At 35.3% G+C, this 22626-nt stretch overlaps 1 protein-coding gene across 10 annotated transcripts in view; it reads left to right on the top strand.

Annotated features, from left to right (window-relative positions):
- The window catches only part of STXBP5 (syntaxin binding protein 5), a 112604-nt gene that overhangs the window by 57211 nt on the left and 32767 nt on the right, over positions 1 to 22626 (top strand). For 9 of the 10 annotated variants that reach the window (XM_057406842.1, XM_057406844.1, XM_057406841.1 and 6 more), the window contains 11 exons: positions 405 to 528; positions 1791 to 1869; positions 7371 to 7525; positions 8560 to 8632; positions 11338 to 11485; positions 11904 to 11971; positions 13044 to 13084; positions 15106 to 15326; positions 16838 to 17016; positions 18114 to 18239; positions 18717 to 18868. In XM_057406842.1, coding sequence (XP_057262825.1) covers positions 405 to 528; positions 1791 to 1869; positions 7371 to 7525; positions 8560 to 8632; positions 11338 to 11485; positions 11904 to 11971; positions 13044 to 13084; positions 15106 to 15326; positions 16838 to 17016; positions 18114 to 18239; positions 18717 to 18868 — 1366 coding nt within the window. Of the gene's footprint in view, positions 1 to 404; positions 529 to 1790; positions 1870 to 7370; positions 7526 to 8559; positions 8633 to 11337; positions 11486 to 11903; positions 11972 to 13043; positions 13085 to 15105; positions 15327 to 16837; positions 17017 to 18113; positions 18240 to 18716; positions 18869 to 19841; positions 19926 to 22626 lie in introns of all 10 variants that reach the window. The other variant, XM_057406845.1, reaches the window with a different exon arrangement.

Raw genomic sequence — 22626 nt, 5'->3', positions numbered from 1 at the left:
ACAAAAAATAAGTATTGATAGGATTATTATGGACAGTCTGTTTTTCCCAATAATAAAAAAAATGTTGGCTGGCAAAGTTCAAGTGCTTTCAGATACTCTCTGCATGCTACCAATTACTGAAAAATACTTTAATACTACCCTCTGAGGAGTATCTTTCCCCCTCCCCTTAAACATGTCAAACATAACTACAATGAAGACAGCATTTTAGATGAATAAAGTATGTCTGAAAGAAGTACTTCAGAATGGAAAACTTACCATGGGTAAATTGGGACATTCTAAATGCGGCATGATTTAATTAGTACTTTCTCTAATTTCCTTTTGCTGTCACATGTCACTGAATAAGGATAAAATTATACTAAGCTACTGAATTTATACTCTTCTGTTTTAAAACTTTTCTTTCGTAGGCAATCCACTCTGTGGCTTGGCATCATGAAGGAAAACAATTCATTTGCAGTCATTCAGATGGTACCTTGACAATATGGAATGTAAAATCTCCTACAAAGCCATTCCAGACAATCACTCCACATGGTAAGATGAAAATGTTTGACAACCCTCAAAACACAGGGAACTTATTTTTAAAAGAAGTACTTCTTGCAAAACCAAGTATTAAAAATGCAAGTGCAACTAAAAAAAAAGTCATATCAAATTCTGATAGATTTCATTAAAAAAGTATCAAATAAGAATCCATATCACTGCAATTCTGTCTAAAGTGCTAAACTTTAAGCTCACCTTTCACACAACAGCATCGATCTCAAAATTAGCTGTTGCTTGTTTTGCAGGGCTTACATTTTGCTTGCCATTACAATCCCATATGTTGTTTAAAATACATATAAGCAAGCATCTGTTTCATGTATAAATGTGTAGATTACCATATAAATTCTTGGAAAGGTTTGTAATAGAGTAAGACTAGCATCTGGTAAAATATTCCCATTTCTGAGGAGTCTTGAGTTAATGTTAATCTAGGAAATTAACTTTACATGTTGTTCTTCTGTGAAATATGCTGCCACTATTCAAAAAGTTCTATATAAATGCCAGGTTTTATATGGTGTGCATATGTCTAAGTCATGTTTTAGCAACTTATTTACCTCAGATTCTGAAGTGTATGTAACAGCATAATCTGTGAAGTTACAGTTGTAGCATGAGATACTGAATTTAAGAAGCCTGGTTTACCTATATGAGCCTTCAGCAAGTCCATGTTTACTGTGCTGGCTGGGGTCTAGGGGGAAAAAAGGAAGCTGAGCATTTCTACATGATGCTGTAGCAGTCAAAAAATAAAAACCTGACTGCTACTGCAGTTGTAAAATTGGTTAGAGAAGACTAACGTTTATATTGTTTTGGCCTCTTAGTAAACGATTTTGATTTTGGGCTGTAAATGAACTTTTTTGTGCAGAACTTTGTAGCTGTATCAGACTTCATCAGTGTTCAGAGGGAAAAGATGCATATTTACACTATACTCTTAATTTCTGTTGACTGCATGGGAAATTGTATCTGTAAAGCTTTAGTTGCTAATGGTGCACAGTAAAGGAGTGGTCCATGTTCAAATCTCAGCCCCCAAGGAAAACACTCAGAATAAACCTTATTTTACTTTTAAGCTGACCAGTTTTCTAAGTTGGTATACTGAGAATTTTAACAATCTTTAATGGTATTGTTCCAAGGTAAACTGTAGTTTTCAAAGGTGTTAAATATATGTCTGTATGAGTGTTCTACTTTGCAAATTGCATAGTGGTTTTCATAATTCTTCATCAGATTATGGAACTGTAAGGTTAATGTAAGCAAATAATTCACTTTAGGAAAGCAGCTGAAGGATGGAAAGAAGCCAGAACCCTGTAAACCTATCCTTAAGGTGGAATATAAAACAACTAGAGCTGGGTAAGAGTTGTTTTGCATCTAAAATTAATGTACGTAAAATAAATGTAGCTCCCTGGGAATGCACTTTGTTTTCCAGTTGTTGGGGTACATATTCTGATGGCACTGAGCTATGACAAAACATAGCTGAAAAATTTTGGTAAAGCAGGTATTGCTGAGTAAACTACAAAACCTCATGTAAACAAATGACTTCCTACAAACCTTATCTTAGGTAAAGATACTACTAATGCATAATCTACGTGCTTTCTCCATGCAACTAAATGTGTATTTTTGTTCAATCCGTTGAGCATACTACAGAGAAAAAGGCTGATAAAGCAAGAAGAAGCGAAAGCACAGGCCTGAAAAGCTGATCTTAGGCAAATAGTAGCCTGATGCGAATATTCTAAGTTCTGAATACGTGTTCCTCCCCCAGAAATGCTACTGACAAGCTCTTCTGGTAAAGTGCAGTAATTTATGCTGTGAATTTTGCCTAATTATGCACACTGAGAATGTTACAAAGCAGTAATTTCAACAAGAGGCTCAGATGGAATTACAGTATCTTGAGTAGCATGTTTTGTTACCAAGACTGCAATTAGGATTGCAGGATTTCATGAACTGAGTGGAACTTTATTTATGGTTCTAAAGTCTTTTAAAGCGTTTGAGTAAAAAGTGCAACATAAAGTATTCATGGATACCTGTTCAGCTACTTGCAAATGTTTTTGTTGGGATTTTTGTTTTATTTGAGGGTGGTGGTGTTGTGTGTTATGCATTGATTTCATTTGCTTTCCAGGCATTCAGATTTGTAGAAGATTGTTACTTAATTGATGTAATAGATCTTACTATAAATATTGGTATACACATACATATAGTAGCAGTGTCTTTGTGTTTGTTTTTTTTTGCTAAAAGTGAGGTGAAAAGGAATTTAAGATGGGGGCTAATTCCCAGTGTATGAACATGTATGATCAGTTGGCAAGCCATATTTTCCTTTCAGCAGTCTACATCTGTGTATTCCTTTCTCAAGTGAAATGTTAAAAGCTGATCTAAAGAAAGATACAGATAACCAAAAGTAGCCTCAGCTTCAACAAGTTACAAGTTCTGCAATCAAAAGCCTTCTGTTTATGAATAGTCACTCCAAAGGAGAAGATGAGTTTGAAGTTTGTTCTATGCAGTTATATTACAATGTGGAAACTAACTGACTTTTCATGAAGTTCAAATAGGAGCTTACTCTAGTGTAATTTCGAAGAATGCATAGCACTTTGGAGAGTACTTTTTCCTATTGTGGTCTCTTTTTACACCCCTTGCTTTTCACACTATGAAGCTGGAGTTGTGGAAACAAGGCAAGAAGTTTTTTTCTGGTTCTTACAGATTACCTATTTATCTTTTAAGCTTGTAGGTTTTCTGTCGTTGGGTGTTTATGCTTAAATCTGCTGCAGATAGTGCCTGTGAAGTTTCCAAAGACAAAGTTGTTTACCCTCAACAATAGTATGTCTGTAGCTTTGTTTCTGGGAAAAACATATAGAAAGGTTATTGACAGTCATCCTGTACCCAGGCTAGGGAGTCAAAAAGGCAAGTTTCTTCATATATTTCTTGTGAAAAGTGGCATAATTTTCCAATCCCAGAGAATGCCATTGCTCTCCAATTTTTTTTTTTATTTTTTTTCTTCATTTAGAGTACTCCAGGTCTTTTGAAGTGATGAGTTGCAAAGATAGATTACTCTTTGGGCTTGCTGAAATGGTTTCCATGTTGCCTTTTAAGCATACTTTTCTCTCTAAAGTGAATCTAGAGAGAAGCTCTTGAGCTTCCTAAAGCCATTTCCTGCCCCTCCAGATTCAGTTCCTGCAGTATTTATTCTGATTGATATTAGCATTATGGTAAAATTGCCTAAGCTTATTCTTCACCAGTAAAGCTCTGTGTAATAGAAATTGCAGCTCAAAAGTCTCCCTGTGAAACATAGCAAAAGGTTATTGTTAGCTAATGCAGCTGTCATTGACTAACTGTAGAGCAGTACCTCAGAAAGATGGATGTATATAATTGGGGCCTAGAGGTTATAATAATAATGAGGTCTTCAGATAAGTAAAATTTCTTGATCTGTTAATTTGGTTTGAATATACTATTTTATTGTATTTTATTCAAAAGCACTCTTCCCAAAATGAATTTGTAATTTATCTTCACTAGTACTTCAAGAATTTCCTGTTTAAGCTATACTAACTCTTGGAAGTATTTTTCACCTGTATTACTAGGCATTAAGATCTTGGCAGATCCACCTGTGGCTTGAAAAGGAAGCTGGCTGGTACCAGAGGCCTGACTTCTGTGTATACTCTTTGCCCTCACATCTAGGTTGCCAGAAACTGGCTGACATTTAACGATTTATGTCTGAAATTGAGCAAGAACATCCTACAGGATTATAAGCCACCCAACTCTCATTTTTATTTCATTTTCATGCACTGCAAGACCTAATCCTGTGTTTTCTGATTTTTACTGAATATTTTACGGTGTTTCCCAAGTGATCTTACAGATTTAACTAATGAGAAAATTAGTGTAAAGGGATCACTTCAAAACCTGCTGAAGCAGAACTGTTTCGAAGAAGAATCTCTGTATTAGCTGCTGTTAAAAATGCTACATAGGAATTCTCTAAGAGTTGAGCACTGCTTTTTGTTAAAGGTTTCCCATTGTTTCATATTGATCGAGCTTGGGGAGTTAATTTTACCTATCTCATCTATTACATAAAGTACAATACTTTCAATTTTTCTGTTAAATTATGCATTTCTACGTAAAATTTGTGTGTGCTAAAAGGTGCTAACCTTTTAATATGTATCACAACTGAGGGACAACACTTTAAGCAGAAAACACACATCTTGTGTTCATGGTAAACCCAGTTTCACTAAAATATGAAAAGTTCCTATACAGACCCTGTATTAGTCTTTCTGGCAAACTAAAGTCAGCTTTAATCTTTGATCCCTTTGTGAAAAATCCATGTGACAGATCCGTGTAATCTTTTCTTAGGTCTTCCATTCTTTGCTTCATAAGAATACAGGCTCTGGCTAGCCTGCCCAAAGCAATCTGATTACCTTGAGAAATAAAACCAGGAAAAGTGGTTTTTACTGTGATGTATGACGCTTGGAAACTGTCACTTTGTTATTATTGTCAGTTGATCGTTGTGAACCCACAAGCCAAATAATTACTGCAACTTGTCCTGGCAGCATTATTGTTAAAAAGAAAAAAAAAAAGTGGTTTTGTGTAGACAAAAACTACTGCAATAAATCATTTCAGCACAATAAGATACTGTAAGTACATCACACCAGTATTTTCCTCTTTGTTGACATCTAGGAAAATATCCGGTTAAATTAAAGTTTGTCCTTTTTTTGGAATTGCATCATGGACCTGACCATAAAAGATTGTCTGAAGTTCCAATATGAAGAATTGATACTAAATAAACTTGGAGGAAACTGAATTCTTTTCTAGAAATGTACTTTTGGCTACTCTTGGAGGCAGGATATTGAACTCGGTGGAGCCATGGTCTAATTATGGCTGTTCTGTGGGGTCTCTTCCTCAGCCAGCAGAACTCTGACCCTATCAACTCCTCAGTTGCAAGGCTTTCTAAAGGATCAGGCAGATTGTGAAATAATTGTAGAAAATAAGAGCTTATCTTAGTCTGTTTTGTCTTCAGTGCTGAAAACAGAGCATGCTTAAGGCAAGCCTGAAAATAATGAAAGACACATATGCATAAACTAGAGCATCCATACAGAGCTTTCAAGAAAAAAGATGTACCTAGTCTTTCACATTCCTATTTCAAATGCAAAACTACTATAGGAAATATGATGTTATAGGAAAGGACAAAAAATAAAAGATATCTTTAGCCTCTTTTTCACAATATTCCAGGATGTCAGTTTTACCTACAAATTTTTTCCAGATAGTAATATGCTGGCTGCTTCTGAGGTAGACACAGAAAGGGTAGGTTTCCTACCTAAAGTGATCATAAGAGTAGATCAGAGGAATTTCATGGGCTAAGTGCATATTTTTTCTCCAGAAACAAAATCTGAAATTTGAGGCAATAGTCAATAATAGCTCAAGAAATTGAGATGTGTGCTTATGAACAGTAGGCCTGCGCATTAAAAGGTATTATGCCCTATTTTAAACATAAAAAGTATTAAAATGAGTAATGACTTTTGATAATAAAGAAAATACCTAGTTGTCATGGTTTCAACCCAGCCGGTAACTCGGTACCGTGCAGCCATTTGCTCACCCCCACCTTGCCCACTCTGGGTGGGATAGGGAGGAGAATCAACAGAATATAAAACCCACAAGCTTGGAGATAAGAACAGCTTAATAACAAAAGTACAGTGTAATACTACTATTACTACTACTTAGCGCTTTCTGGGTAACTCCCCCTCCCAGTTTATATACTGGGCACTATGTGCTGTGGTATGGAATAACCCTTTGGCTAGTTTGGGTCAGGTACCCTGTCTGCTCCCCCAGAGTGCTTCTTGTGTCCCTCCTCAATGGCAGAGTACGAGAGACTGGAAAGTCCTTGATCAGGGTAAGTGCGACTGAGCAACAGCTAAAAAGTTAGTGTGTTACCAGCGTTGTTCTCAGACTAAAGCTAAGCCACAGCACTGCACCAACTACTAGGAAGAAAATTAACTCCATCCCAGCTGAAACCAAGACACCAGTAAAACAAATGGATTGATTTCATCTTGCTTTTCAGGAAATGAAATACTAAACTGTGTGTTACGTGCGTATTGGAGAAATTGTGGATGTATTTAAAAATCTTTCTGTAAAGACTTAAACTTTTGAAGGGAAGCCTCTAATCTCTTTTTCAAGCCTAAAAGAAATAGTTTTGCTATACTCAAGGCATTTAATTATGCAGTAGAAGTCCATGACATAGTAGTTTCTTGAATTTTGTGCATTGTAGTAGGGAGTAAAATTAATAAAATGTCTAGAGTAAATGTGTGATGAAAGAACTGTGGGTATTTATTTGTGTCCTTACTTTATTAAAACATATTAGATTGTTGTAGTTTATCAAGCAGCTGGTTGCTTCTCCAAGACAGTAAGGTTATTGTGGCTGCAAAATTGCTTTACAGGGTTTGAAAAATTGTTCATCCTTCAAAATTTAGGGTAATTCTGTACAGGAAGTAAAAGTACTTGATCCTGCTGGAATATTATATAGTATGGATAAACGGAGCTGTTGGCAAATCCAAATCTGCAGTTTAGTAGAAAGAAACAATTCTGAAGTTTAACAAAATAAAAAAACAATCTCATCTTAGCAAACAGTTGCAAAGATTGTTAAATAAGCGATACCGAAAGAGGTTTGGAAAAGATGTCTGACTTAAGTCACAGTCTTCTAATTCTTGTTTTTTAAACTTTGAAACAGATAACCCAATTGCATGGAGAGCTGGTATGCATTATTCTTAATGTATCTCTGCTTAATGATATCTCATTGAACTTTATTATATGGCTACAAAAGTGCCCAGTGTCTTTTAACATTATCATCTTGGCTTGATCCACATGTCTCTGCTTTATTCCAGGGAGCCTTTCATCATTCTCTCAGGAGGCTTGTCGTATGACACTGTAGGAAGAAGACCCTGTTTAACAGTTATGCACGGAAAAAGTACTGCTGTGCTAGAAATGGATTATTCTATTGTTGATTTTCTAACCCTCTGTGAAACACCGTATCCTAATGGTAGGCTCTGTCAAGATTTATTTCTTTTCCTCAGTACTTTGACCTCTTCTCTCTAGAGTTGTATCCCATCGGAGTATTTTTTACTATTGCCTTCCTGCTTTACCTCTGGCAATCAGACTGCAGTAGCAACATCTGTTAATCCCAATTGTCTGAAGTATGTTTTATTTCCCAAAGCATCATAATAGAAAAGTTTATTATAAAACTTGTTTTGCCACTTACTGGTTGCATGTTTTTTCCATGTACAGACAAAAAATAATATTAGAGTTTTAAGCTGTAGCTACTGCACCAAGTTTATTGATATCTGAGCACATCAGACCTTTCCAGTCAATGCTAGATCTTAGCATTCAAGTAATACTTTTAACTTTAATGACTTTATTCATTCCAATACTCACATGCAGGTCATCACTAATCTGTAATCTCCCTTCTGCAGAAGGGGATTTTTTTTATGATGGTTTTAGGCATTTGTCCCATATTAATAGTTTTATATTACCAATGGCTCAAGTGTTTTTACCTGTCACCTTCCATCAGAGTGTATAAAACTGCTTAGCTCAGAATTTGAGGGCATGATAAACTGTGGAAAGGCTTTCAGTTTTCTTATTTTAGTGTCAGGCTGCCTTTCAATCTGGTTTGTAAGCAATTACACTTTAAACTCCACTGAGTATGAGGAAAAGCAGTTTTAGGGTGGGAGAATGTTATTGTTCCGTAATTAGGTTGTTCTCAAAAATACTGTTTATTCCAGTTCTTTGCATGTTCCTTGTTGTTTGAGCTGTTTAAATGGCTCTAGCAAATTGCAAATGGGTTGAGAATATTGAATTAAATGGAGAGCATGGTTTTCCCAAACTTAACTTGAAATATTCAGGGCGGGGGGTGGGGTGGGAGTGAGTGTATAAAATATCTTAAGAAAACTATAGTCATCCAAGGGGCCTTTTGGCTCTCAACTTGATAGAGTTGATAGAGGACTGATCACATTCTTGAGACTGTGCATGCAAGAACTGTCTATTGGTTAAGTACCTTTTTTTCTTTCTTATTTTCAGACTTTCAAGAACCATATGCTGTAGTTGTTCTCCTAGAAAAGGACTTAGTGCTGATTGACCTTGCACAAAATGGGTAAGAATCTTGTCTAGTCTTTTTAACAATTGGCTGTAGTGTTCAGCCTGCTGTTCTGCTCTATAGCTTTTTAATCTACCATAATACCTTCCTGTCCAGAACATAAAATTTTGAATATTAGGTATGGCAGACCTGTGAAGCCTTATAGGTCAATGTTTTTCAAGTTAGTATGTAGTAGATGAGTAGAATATTATGTGACGACTTCAAACTTGATCAATGGACAGAAATTACTTACAGATCACTGCTACTTTTTAAGTATCAGTTTATTTTGAAGTTGATTGAAGTTTACTTTGAAGTGCTATGAGGAGGGCTTGGAATTTAAGGGAGCAGGGAGATCAACTCTTCAGATAAGCCAAGTAACTTTATCTGACACTGAGTGTTGTGGTCATCACATAAATATTTGCTGATTTTTATTGCCAAATGAATTGCTATCTCTATTGCTCAAAGTAGCTCAATACTGATTCAATAATATGTAAAATTAGAATGGTAACATCTACTCCCTGTTTTACTACTGTTGTAAGAGATAAAAAGTCATATCCTATTACAGTTTTCACAATTATACTTTCCTAACAAATTTAGAGTCTCTTGTTCTTTTGTCCATGGCACAGTTTGTGTACTCTATTCAGTGGTGATTAAAAATCTGGGATACTACAATTTTTTTTTGATCGAGGGTTTTGGGATCAGTATGGGTAGTAACAATTAGCTACTAAGGGGTTAATAGCAGAGGATCCAGACAGATGAGATCTTTATACTGTTCCTGATTAAGAGTCCGCAGTGGTCAATGAAGAACAAAAAATCCTTGTAAAGAACATCCTTCTAGGGCAAAACAAAAACCTGTAACTATGTATCCTCAGCTGTGATACCTTAGTTAATGAACACTATTGAATTTGGAAGAAGGTCAAGTGTAGTCCTAATATCTCTGCAGCTACTGAGCAATTTCATGTAGATTTTTCCAATGTTACATGGCCATATGCTGTATCTGAAACTTGTTTCTGATACACTAATGGCATTATGCTTCCAACATTCATATGCTGAAACATTAATAAAACAAGTTTGAATAAACTTGAAGTCAAGAAGCTTGTATAAACCTTTTTTTCCTGAATTGAAATAGCTTGCAGTGCCTGAAAGTTAAAATTATGTTAAGGCATATTCCTTTTCATATTAAAAACAAAACTGCTGAAGATTTTTTGTTTTTAGAAATTCATACTGGTCTTTGTTATGCTTGACTTGCAAAGTATCGTTTCACACCTTAATAAAATAACGAAGTAGATTTTTTTTTCCTGCTGCAGGAAGTTTCTTATTGCCCTGTGTTGAGATATGGAGTTGTTACTTTCTGTTAAAATTAAGCCCCTTTTTTTGTTCAAGTTTTAGAAGATTACTGTAACTTTCCAGATAGCTCTGTATAAACTTACTGGTCTGCAGGATGTTTTCATCTGTTGCTAATTTTTCCTTTAGGTGGGTTGTGAAGCTGTGTCCTTTTTTGACTCTCAAAAAAAAAGAAAAAAAATTTTTTTTTTCCTTCCTTAAGGTTTTGTCACTTTTGTGATGGAGGTGGTAGTGGGGAGTTTGTGTGTGTCACAATGTCTAATTGGTAACTGGATGTTGCTATCTATAATCTTTAGAAAGTGATCTTGGAGTTGCAGGTAGGTATCATGGTTTGTACCCAGTCAGTTACTCAGAGCTACGCAGCCGTTTGATCAGCCACCATTCCTGTTCCCTCCTCTGGGCAGGATGGGGATGAGAATTGAAAGAATACAAATCCCATGGGTTGAGATAAGAGCAATTTAATGAATAAAGTATAATATAATGCTATTATTGCTACCGATAATTAGGGAAATAACAAGGGGAGAAAATATGAAACTAAAAGGGAACAGGAAAAAAACACAATAAACAAGTGATGCACAATACACTTGCTCAAATACCCAGCTGGACACAAACAGTGATCTTGGGCCTTCCAGGTGACTCCCCCCAGTTTATATACTGGGCATGACATGCTGTGGTATAGAATAACCCTTTGGCTAGTTTGGGTCAGGTGTCTTGTCTCTGCTCCCATCCGGCTTCTTGTGCTCCTCCTCACTGGCAAAGCATGAGAGACTAGAAGGTCCTTGATCAGGGTATTCGCTACTGAGCAACAGCTAAAACATTGGTGTGTTAACAGCGTTGTTCTCAGACTAAAGCCAAAACATAGCACTGCACTAGCTACTAGGAATAAGAAAAACAACTGTTGCAACTGAAACCACGAGAGTAGGTTATAACAAGTGCGGGTCAACTTTCTGTCTAAGAACAGTATAATAATACGCAGAAAGAAGTGGAGTCTTCTCCCTTTCTTCCTGGAAAAATAGGCTGAAGAGTTAGAAACAAATTCATAGTTCCACGTTACTACAATTAGGACTTGGTAACTTTGGGTTTTCCACAGGCCGTTAAAATAGTTTCATATTTTTTTAAAAGCTTACTATAGGGATAGTAATACTCTAGCAATATTCTAGGACCAACACAAACTTCAAGTTCTATCTGGAGTACTACAATGTCTTGATAGCTTACTGGATGAGCAGTTAAGTTGCGTAGCGCATTTGTTCATAATCTAATTTTGTATGCATTTATTTTTCTCTATGTGAAAAGAGTGCAGACTTAATCTTTAGTGGTTTACTTCTGCTTTAAAAAAAAAAATCCTAGGTTAACAGTCCTTCTCCTTTCATCCATCAAAGGTACCCTATATTTGAGAATCCCTATCCTCTGACTATACATGAATCTCCGGTTACCTGTTGTGAATATTTTGCTGATTGTCCTGTGGACCTCATACCTGCACTCTATTCAGTTGGTGCTCGACAGAAGCGTCAAGGTTACAGTAAGAAGGTACAATATCTAGTATACATGCAGGTATTTGAAAATACTGAAAATCAGCAGCGCTAAACAACGTAAGAGTGGCTATGCCAAGACTAGAGCTCCATCTGACTCATTATCCTGTCTTTGACAGTGACTAATCGCAGATGTCTGGGGAGAATATAACAAATATCAAGCCTGTAGCCGTGCTTTCCTAATATGCTCTCATCGCTTGTTTAGCAAGGAAGCTGAGGGGCTTCCTGGAGCAGGGGTGGTGTTTATAGCCATTGTTGAACATTTCTTTTTTATCCCCTCCCCCCCAAAGTAGATATGTCATAATTAGTTTTTGAACTTGTGAAATATTGGAACCTGCAGTACCTGCAGTAATTTCAACGGCTTAACTTTGCACTGTATGATATTTTCTTCCTCAGTGTATTTGTTAATCTTCCAGGAATGGCCCATCAGTGGAGGCAACTGGGGTTTGATCACTCAGAGCTATCCAGAGATAATTATTACAGGGTAAGTGACACCATAGTGTGGTAATAACTTTCTTAGCTGATTAAGAACAAGTGGGAATATTTTATTTCTATTAAACAAAACAGTTTTCTAAGTGTGGTTTGAATTTAAGAAATAAGTTCATAAGCTATTTGCATAGTCTTCTTGAGGCATTAACAAGAAAGTAAACCAAAATGTCAAAGAGAATGTCAGCACAAAACAATAGCAGGTGTTTTACAGGGATTATTATGATTTGGTATTGTGATTACCTTTGCTTGCTATCATTATATCCTGGATAAAACTTCTCTAATTTTTGGAAAACAGTTAAATAGTGCACTAAAACATAGGAAGCCCATCAAATAGTTATTGAATTCAGTTCTCAAAGTGAAGCCAAGTTTTTTATTTCAAAAAGGACAACTGAATACTTAAATCTGTTTGTTTTGATCTCTTTTGAGACTGATCCTTTTAATACTACTCTAAGAAGCATAAATAAAAATTAATTTATAACCATGCAGTGCATCACTGAAAGTGAGAGCACCTCTAAAGTTTTTTTCAGAAGAGCCCATTAATCCTAATGAGGATTACTGTCACTTTATACTTTTAAGTTATACAGACTTTGAGAGAGAGTCCTGGAAGAAAAAGAAGTCATCTGATTCTCAATTTCAAGCATAAATAAACAAGTTAGGTGACTCATTTACACTGAAATACAGTATATGTAGGCATCTCCTTTACAAGTGTCACTCCAAATAAAGACCATTTTTTGAGAAACAGCACATGGTAAGGTATACCAAACTGCTTATGGGAAATACAGGTAACTGAAATCCATATTTAAAATGGAAAATTAGCACTAGTATCATGGAATTTCAGGGAGTTAGCCTTCAAATACTTTTTATGTTTGTTTATTTTTTTAATCCCTTCTATGTAAAGTAAATGGGGCACGTGTTTGTAAAATACTGGCCTCCAGTAAAGAAAATAGGGTCACTAAGAATTTTAATAGAAATAGAATATTCACCATATTTCTAATCAGTAGCACAGAGGTCTAACAGTCCAACTAACCATTTTTTTACTATCTTATTAATTTTTTAATATTTCATAGGCATGCTGATGGGTCAATCAAGTTTTGGGATGCCTCAGCAAGTAAGTGTTTTCAATAGAGATACTTTTTCCTGTGCAGTAGGAGTTTTGTAAACTTAACTGATTTCTTTACTGGAATATAATTGTTGTCTGGTCATTCTCATTATTTCCTACTTTGTGTAGAGTCAGTAATTCTATAGGAAACTTTATTTTAAAATTAAATAAAATTAACATTATTTCTTAGTTACTTGTTTCACTGTTTTTACCACCTCAGTGCATTGGTAGTCCAAGAGCCAGCTAGAATGGAAGAGTTCTAAAAATTTTTAGAAGCACTTTATTGAACATAGAAGTGTGTAACAGACAAATGCGTTCTTTTTTAGTACAATTGAATTTCAGTAGGTTGTTTCTGTGTCTTTAGACAGAAGAGGCATGTGTTGAAGACATTAGCTCCCCATAAATTACAGTATCTAAAAATGAAAATTGGAACCAGTAGTAGTTTATGCTAATAAAATGATCCATTTTGTGAAGGCCTTTGTGAAGAAAGGCAGAAGAACAGTAAAAGACTTTCTGGTGAAACACTGAACAAGCCTGCAGTCAGATACTGTTTTACATTTCTTTTCACTTAGAGGGTCAATTGCATCTAATGCTATACAAAAGTAACAGTGAGAAATGCAGTAAGACTTCAAATTAGAATGGGCTACACAGAATTAGATGTTTTAATTAATCTAGTTCTGACTAACCTTACTCTTGGTACTTAAAAGCTGTCTGAAGCAATCTTGGAATCATTATCAGTTGTCTTTGAAAACTTGTGGAAGACTGGTGAGATTCCAAAATTCGAAGGCATGTGTGGGTGTGTGAGGCAACAGATGCAATGTATATGTTTAAAAACTGGGAGGAGGAGTATTTGGAGTGTTAGCTTTAATTTCAGTTTGGGATGGGGGTGGACCCTGGGGGGGAGGGGGTGGGCCGTTACCCAGCTTTTATTGATAGTGTGTGTTTAAAAATTCTGTTCGGTATAGGATCTGTCAAAAGGAGATCCTAGTAAATGCATTTAGTTACTTTCTAAAATAGATAAATCTGTTAAGGGAGAAACTGATAGTACACACTATCTTGATTTTTAAACTTTTAAATCTCTGTAATAGCCCAGTCTTACAGATGAACTGGGGAAGTGTGATTCAGATAAAAACATGGAAATATGGAAGAGGAGGAAGGATGCTAGAAATTAAGTTTTCCTAATGATATGACTAGTAGGTGTAGCAGAGTTGAAAGAAAATGTAAGAGAGAATTAGAATTGCAATTGAGAATGATAATGGTAATTCTTGAACAGCATTCAGGACAACTTTATTCAGTGATTTATAGTCAGAACTTGTGTTTTGGGAAGAAAAACCTGGAGGTCTAATGGATTGCAGTGCCAGCCTTGCACAATATAAAATTATCATTGGTATAAACAGGTTGGAATATACGTAAAGCCAATATGGATCTTTTTTCCACAATTTTAAACTGTGGCAAGGCATCACTAGAACAATTCTAAGAAACACATTATCAATAAAAATGTAGGGTGATTGATTAGACGGGACAAAATGAAAACTGGAGCCTGTTAAGTCTGAGAACATCAGTGAGAAGCCATGTATTTGCAATACTATAAGGTGAAAGGAAAGGAGCTTCACTTTGTCTGCCATAGGTAAGCTTAAGTTGTGGGTAGATGTTATGGTATGAGATACACAAGTATAGCTAAGCCTTGAGAAGCTATGAGGTTAGTTGAAAACCGAAGCTTAGTATGTACCTCTCAGGAAAAGTGTTGGGTTGTTGGTTTGTTTTTTTTTGGTTTTTTTTTGTTTTTATTTTTGTGTGTGTGTGTATTGGCTTTTGTTGCTTGTGGTGGTGGTTTTAATACTGATACTGAGTTGGTCAAGTGGTGCACTGCACAGGCAGAGTTGAAACAGGTATTTGGTGCTTCTCCTCTGCCCTCTTTTGTTGAATATAGTTGCTTTATGTATGAAGGAAAGTTTCTAAATGAAAAAAAATCAAAAACAAGATAAATATGTTTTTAGATCAAAACTAATTATCTTTTATTTTTTCCCTAGTAACGCTGCAAGTACTCTATAAGCTAAAAACAGCCAAAGTATTTGAAAAATCACGGAATAAAGATGACAGGCCAAACACAGATATAGTGGATGAAGATCCATATGCTATTCAGATCATCTCATGGTGTCCAGAAAGTAGAATGTTGTGCATAGCTGGAGTTTCTGCACATGTCATTATTTACAGGTTCAGCAAGCAGGAAGTGACAACAGAAATCATTCCGGTAAGTACTATAACTGTGCTTTGGCTTTATAGGATTTAGCTATAAGAAGACTGCTGTAGCAATATGCTATTTCATTGTCTTTAATTTTATTAATGAAGCAGAGTAAAACAGTGGCCGCAAAACAAGGAGATACATTTTTGTGGAGGAAAACCAATAAATTATGAAATTCAGCAGAAGTGAAAATTACACACCAATGTTTTCAGATTTTGCAGCCAATAATAGTTCTTTGTTCTATCTATCAAACTAAATAGTGGATCAAAACTTGGCTGTATTAAAAATAAAATGAAAAAAAAAAAGTGATAGAGATGTGGATTTGAAAAATTTTCAAAGCTTTTAGGCAGCTGATTCCTTTCTTCCTCCTGGATTTCTGTTAATTACCATCTGTTTTGGCAAAGCTTCTGTAGCATGCAAAACTAGAATAGAAGCATTGTAGACATGCCCTCAGGTCTGTTAAGGACTTTGCTGTGTCACTGTTTTATTCTGTGTAAGACACAATGAGTTCTGTCACGAGAGTTTCAAAAATCCTTTTTAAATCAAACACACACATGCAAGGTTAAGTTACCTGAGTGTGTGAGGTGAAAGCTAATTAGAAGCCATTTAATTAAAAAATACTGTATGTTCTAAGCAAGGCATTAATTGTCATGCAGTTGGTTTTTTTTCTTTGTTGGGTTTTTTCCCCCCCTCTTATTCTGCCCCCTTCAGATTAGTTTCAGTTCAAGATGAGGCATACTTTTTTTCCTTCTAGCGTTTACTTATGTACAACTACACTCTCTTCTGAGGGAATAGTTTTTCTAAATGATATTTACAAATCAGTGACTAGCAAGCTATTCAGTACTAAAAATGCTTTAAAAAAATACTCTTTAGTTTTTTGTTTCAGTCCTGGAGTTCTATTTTGCAGATGATGAGAATAAGAGCAGAAAACTTTCTTTACACAGCGCTACAATTAATACCAATATTATTATAGATCCAGCAGAAGGAAGTATGAAATCATAATGGACTTAGTTCCTTAAAATGTATCATCTAGTTCAGTGCAACATCAAACACTGAACTAGGTCCCATGTGTACAGTACTACAACAGTATAAACTATAGCTGTCTATATGCTTTCAGCTCTTCTCAGTTTTAGCATTCCTGGACTACATAAAACAATTCATCTTCATAACTGAGGATTTCTTACGTTGCACAGGTTGATAATTGAATGGGTCTTGTATCCAGTGTTTAATTTCTTTCCAGTATTAAGCAGCAAACTTTTATGTACTGGGAAATAGGTTAGTTTTCCAAGTTTTAGCAATCTTAAGATACTTGGTCTGTAGTAGTTAGTATAACTCTGTTTCCAAAGACTGGATTGTGTTTAGGTTGCACTGTTTATTAAACTACCATTATATTTTACAAGGTAATAAAGTCCTGGATGTCACTTATCATTAGTATCTTTAGTTGCACTTCATTTATTTCATATCTAGTTTTTTGAAAGGCAGAGCTTAATGGTATTTTTTTTTTTTACTTTAATTAACAGATGCTGGAAGTACGTCTGTTGTATGAAATAAATGATGTGGAATCTCCAGATGGTGAACAGGTGCCACCTTTACCAACTCCAGGCACAGGTTCCAATCCTCAGTCCATTGTTCCCCAGTCTCATCCATCTACTAGTAGTAGTTCATCTGATGGACTTCGTGACAATGTCCCATGTTTAAAGTAAGCATATTTTGTTACATGTTTGAGTGTGAAACTTTACTAGAATATGTAATTAGAATATCTGTACTTTGATATTATTACAGAAATGTAATATTTGGGGATTTTTTTTTTTCCTTAATGTTTTCCAAGAATCTGAAAGTATAGTTCTGTTTTAAGAAATTAATATTGCACTCTTGGTTTCCTTGAACTTCACAAGCTGATTCTTAAAAAAAAAAAAAAGGCAATCTGAATGTTTTTACCGTCTGACTGCTGCCTGCTTTAGGAAACTTGGACATACATGTTAATGTAGTCAGATGCTCATGCTTTAGGGCAAACATTTTCAATAGCAACAGTATGGTTACTTGTAAATCTTACTGCCTGTTGAAATGAGTAGGCAACTTAATTTTGATTAATTAGTTTTGAGAGTCTCTTTAACTTTAGACCAAGCATGTCTGAACAGATTTCACCTGGTTTTAGAGCCTTAAGTTTTTAGAACCAAATCAAAAGCAATGAAAACATTTACAAATAACTGAGAAAGTTATTTGTAGGCTTAAGGTTAGGCTTAGAAATCTGATTGGGTTTGTTTTTTTTTATATAACTCTCCAAGGGAACTATTTTGTATTTTGGGAGCAGGAAACAATTAAATGTCCCATTCTCATGGATGTTCATTTTGTATGATGCCACAGTGTGCTCATGGAGCTTCCACATGTGCTTCTCATCCCCTTCCATTTTTTAAATCAGAGTTCTTTTGGGAACTCTGAAAAGAATGGGTAACTCCACTGAGACCCTGGTGGCCTTTATTCAAGTCAATAAAGCATACTGATGCTGTAATGCCATGCTCTGAAGAGGGGAGAAATGACATATTTGTAATCACTGATTAATTAATTTTCAATTAGGTAAGGTTATGAATCAAAAAGGACCTGGAAGTGAATGGCCAATTCCAATGTGGCTTTTTATGGTTGCTTTTATGTGTTGATTTTTTTTTTGTTGTTGTTGTTGCTATTTTCAACTTTCTGAAGTCTGGTGTAGTGTAGAATGTAATGATTTCTGAGCCCATAAGATAAAAACTGAGAGTGTGGAGAGTCATAAACAGATACCATGTTTTGTTTACTTTGCAGAGTTAAAAATTCTCCTCTCAAGCAGTCTCCGGGCTACCAAATTGAGCTAGTTATCCAGCTAGTGTGGGTGAGTGGAGAACCTCCTCAGCAGATAACCAGTTTAGCAGTCAACTCAGCATACGGCTTGTAAGTATAATCTATGCGTATTTTTCATTGTTACATTGAAGTGGTTTAAAATTATCTATTAAAAATTAAACTCCGATGTGTGTTCACATGAGCTGCACAGCAAAGCAAGAGAGGCAATCATTGTCCTGTGCTTGAAATATAAATGGGTTTAGGTCATGGCAATGATGATGCTAACATTGGAAACAAATCAGCATCACTCTTCCTCACCTGACGCTCTATAGACAAAGAGTGTCATTTAAGGCTCTATCAGATTGGCAAGTACAATGGTAGTGATCTTTTCTACTCGGTGTTCTGTGTTTTTTTACAAGACAGCAATTAAACAATACTTCATTCTAAAACAGTAATTTATAAATCTGCATAGTTTAGGGTAATTAAAAAAAATTAGGAAGTCTTTAAATGCTGAACAGCAACAAATAGAGATAAAATTTAATGAGCATTTGATTAGCACTATCTTTCCTTCCACTTCTCTTTTTCCAGAGTAGTTTTTGGAAACTGTAATGGTATTGCCATGGTCGATTACCTCCAGAAGACAGTGCTGTTGAATCTAGGCACTATTGAACTGTATGGCTCCAATGATCCGTACCGCAGAGAGCCACGATCTCCCCGAAAATCGCGGCAACCGTCTGGAGGTGAGTAACCCAAAACTTGGTTTAAACTGAGAAGAAAGGCACAGCTGGTTATCTGAGCTGTTAGTGTATATTCTTTGAATAAAAACATACTTTTCTCCATTGCTGTTTAATTCTTTCTTCTTGATCTGTTCCTAATGTTCAGCTTTTTATTGCTGAAAGAAAAAACACAGTATTGTTAAATTATTTTCTTATCCTCATTATGTAGTGAATACTTTTCAGCTAATTTACAAAATGGCTGAAGACAGAATAATTAACAGTGTCACTGCTGCCCCATATGATTATTTTTCAATAGGCAATAAACTGTTCAAAAAGCTTTGTGATGCTCTAGTATTGGTTGCTCTATTTTAAGAGATCTGAAATAAGGTCCAGGTAAGTTCTTTAGATAATGTTTTATTGAAATTGAAATGGATGCTCTAAGATGCATTTTAGTAAATCACTTGTTTGAAAAAGATCTAGTTAGCACCAGTCAGATTATTTCCACTGAGGAAAACTGGTTTGAAAGTCATCAGTGTACAGCAGAATGTGCATGTTTGGTATCCTGTCAGATAAAATATTTTCTTCCAATAAATAAACACTTTATTTAAAAAATTGCATTTTGAGGGAAAGAAATAACTTTGCTAGTTGACTGTTTTATTTCCTCTTAGGAATAAAGGACTTGAATCCTGCTTCATGCATTTGGATTATAAACTGCTTTTTAGAGTGTCAAATGTTACTTGCTTTGTTTTCTTGACTTTTGTTATTTTAATGTATTGGATCTGCCTAACTCTCTTATGTTCATGAATTAAGTCCTTTTTGCTCATGAATATAACTGTTACATGAAATCATGTATTTTTTTTATCTTACATTTTAATACTAACAATCTGCATGGCAAGAGCATCTTACAAGCCTGATTATAGAAGTTACTCTGCTGGCTTTTCTGTCTCAAACGTACTGTTAGTGTCTCCATCTTTCCTTTTCTCATTGCTTCATGAAGGTATGCTGACTGTGGCTTCTTGCATGTGCGGCCTTTCTAACTTATATTCAGAGTCTGTGAAAAAGCTTCGCACCTCTTATATAAGTAAGTCATTTCATGGCATTAAAATATCTTTGAACACCTGAATTTGATTTTTCACTTGTTCACTCACCATAAATATTTTGTTAGTCCGTTTCAAGTAATTGTTACAATTTTAGAAACTGATTCTAATTTATCACACAGCTGTTGTATTTCTTATTCATGGCATCTTCAAAAGAAATTTAAAGGAAAAAAAACAACTGTGATGATCTCTGCATTTTGTTTTTAAATAAGCATCAAAATTAAAAGGAGATTCTGTCTCAGAAGTTACTGATGTCTACAGGCCTTAGATCTTACTTACTGGTCATAGTGTTTTACAATCTGAGACTAGAAGCTTAGCTTGGCCCCCTTTCTGGCAGAAAAAGCTTCAGAACTCTAGTGTTAGATGATTTTTATTTTTATTAGTTAACATTGTGAAAGGCAGTGATTTGTCTATTACAAATAAAAACTTACTTCTACAAAGATGTTGTTCATAGGGATTGAGAGTGGAGGTGTTTGTGTATCTCTCAGCCCTGTGGAGTTTCCAAGCAGTTTTGAAGTTCAGGTGCCTGTGCAAGGTGGCATTGGAACCATGATTTACCTGAGGGCTTCTCTGACTTACTCCATCATTCACAAAATCCAAGGGTCTGGAGAACATAAAGCTGATTTTTAAAAGCATAACACTGTTCCTTTCCCAAGGGTGCCAGTTTTCTGCAACTCTTGGGCAGATGTAGGTAATCTCTTCCCATTTTTTAATGAAGGAAGGTAGAATAAAACTAAGATAAGAGAAGAATGACCTGTAGGATTTTTTTAATTAAAAAAATAAAAATAAAAGAATTGGGGCAATTCCCCCACACACATACCTTGAGTCCTTGAGATTGTGATCCACTTCTGTTAGTTCTGCTATTTTTTTCCCCAGCAAAAAAAAAGACATTTCAGAAAAGGTGGGCTCAACAGCCAGATATTACTGTGCAGTCTTTCATCACCTGCTGAGAAGGGAGAAAAGGAGCTAGACATGAAAAAAATGCCTCCACCTGAAGATGATGCAGAATTGAAAACCAGTCACTGACTGGTTTTAAAAACCTGACGCAGACTTATTATTGTGAAGGGAAGCAAAAGATTGGCTGGAAGTCCCAAAACTGATTTCTTATGCCAATGATTGTAAAGCTGAATTTATCTGGACCATTTAATTTAGGAATAGGTTAAAACAGGCTTTGTGCAAAAGAGTTAATTTCTTAACCATGTTGTTAATTCACTTTCCACACACTGTCCTGCCAATACCTTGGTTAGCTTGGAGCTACAGTCCTTTTAAAACCTGAAAATTTCTCTAGAGTTTTAATATTTCTCATTATTTATAGTTCTTTCGAAGTATGTGTTGCCCAGAATTCAATAGTTTAAAGCAATATTGCTGTGTAATTTTCCACACGTAAGACTTGCATCAAAGAACTATCATTTGCCATATTTATAAGATTGGAACTTTAAGAGTTAGAACACTTAAGAAATGCAAGGAACTTACGCTTCCTTGCTTTTATTTTTAAAGTTATGCCTTCATCTAATTCTTTATCTTTAAAAAAACTTGCATTTTGATACTTCTAAATTTTATTTTTCTATGAATAAGACTTTTTCAATTACTGTATAGCTCTAATAACCTTCAGGGAGTATTTGCACTTAATTTCTCAGTCTTCCTAGAAAGTGTTTATGTATTTGATGTGATTGCTTCAGAGAAGCTGAGTATTTTTCCCATTCTCTGAGACTATCACAAAGTATTAAGGGGAGAAACAAAAAAGTCATACTAGCTTATGCATGTGTTAAGACAAGTTCTTAATTAGTTACATTAAATTCAGGTTCAAACAGCATGCAACAAAGCAGCATATTATTATTGCACATTGTATCACAAGATTAGCAGGATTAAAAATTAATTACTCAACTACTTCTATAGGTTTTGTCCAGAAAAAGCAGCAAGAATTGGTCCTTCCTCATTAGGAACGCTTCTATTCTGTATGTTCCAGAATAAAATGTCTATTTAACAGATCATCATTATCTGCTTACATATTTGTTATTTAGTAAATGGTATGTCCTGAGTCAACCAGTTGAAGTTTAAAGACTTTTTTTGGGGGGGGTTCACAGATTAAGACTTATGTATCTTCTAAAATATGAATGGAAATGCAAGATTTTCCCTTCACTTGTATTGCAAGAATATGCTATATGATGTATGTTTCTGTCATTTTTTTTCACTCAGAAAAGAAATTCAGATTCCCGTCTTAAAGCAGCAGCTATTTAGAGACAAGGCTCTCTACACTAGCTAGACTGTAAACTGTCATTTCAGGCTAGCTCAACAGATACAAGCTCCCTGTTGGGATCGTGTTTTGGAATTTATCGGTGATTCGTACCAGGTATATTACTCATGTTTTGGATGGCAATTTATAGTTTGTGAAGCATGCAGTATATGTGTTCAATGAAGGCCTGTCATCAGGTGCTTGTCAAGGATAAAAACAGTTAACCTTTGCCTTTAGATCATAAGAGTGAAGGGAGAAGAAAACCCATAACAAACAACTTTGCCCATGTGCTGAAAGACATAAACTGTGTAAGTTAAAGTCTCATACTGTGATGAAACCTCTGTACTCAGTGGAGGCTTACACTGTTTAGAGACCTTTACTTTGTATACTGTTTACTAAGTAGGAGCCATTAAGAAAGTCAGTATTGGCACCAAATTATCAAACAATTGACA

The sequence above is a fragment of the Pezoporus wallicus genome, unplaced genomic scaffold, assembly GCF_028554395.1.
Source record: "Pezoporus wallicus isolate ANWC-B61680 ecotype Strahan unplaced genomic scaffold, APGP_CSIRO_Pwel_v1 scaffold_6362, whole genome shotgun sequence".
NCBI lineage: Eukaryota > Metazoa > Chordata > Aves > Psittaciformes > Psittacidae > Pezoporus > Pezoporus wallicus.
The sequence above is the reverse complement of the archived record's forward strand: the minus strand, read 5'-3'. Positions and strand labels throughout refer to the sequence as shown.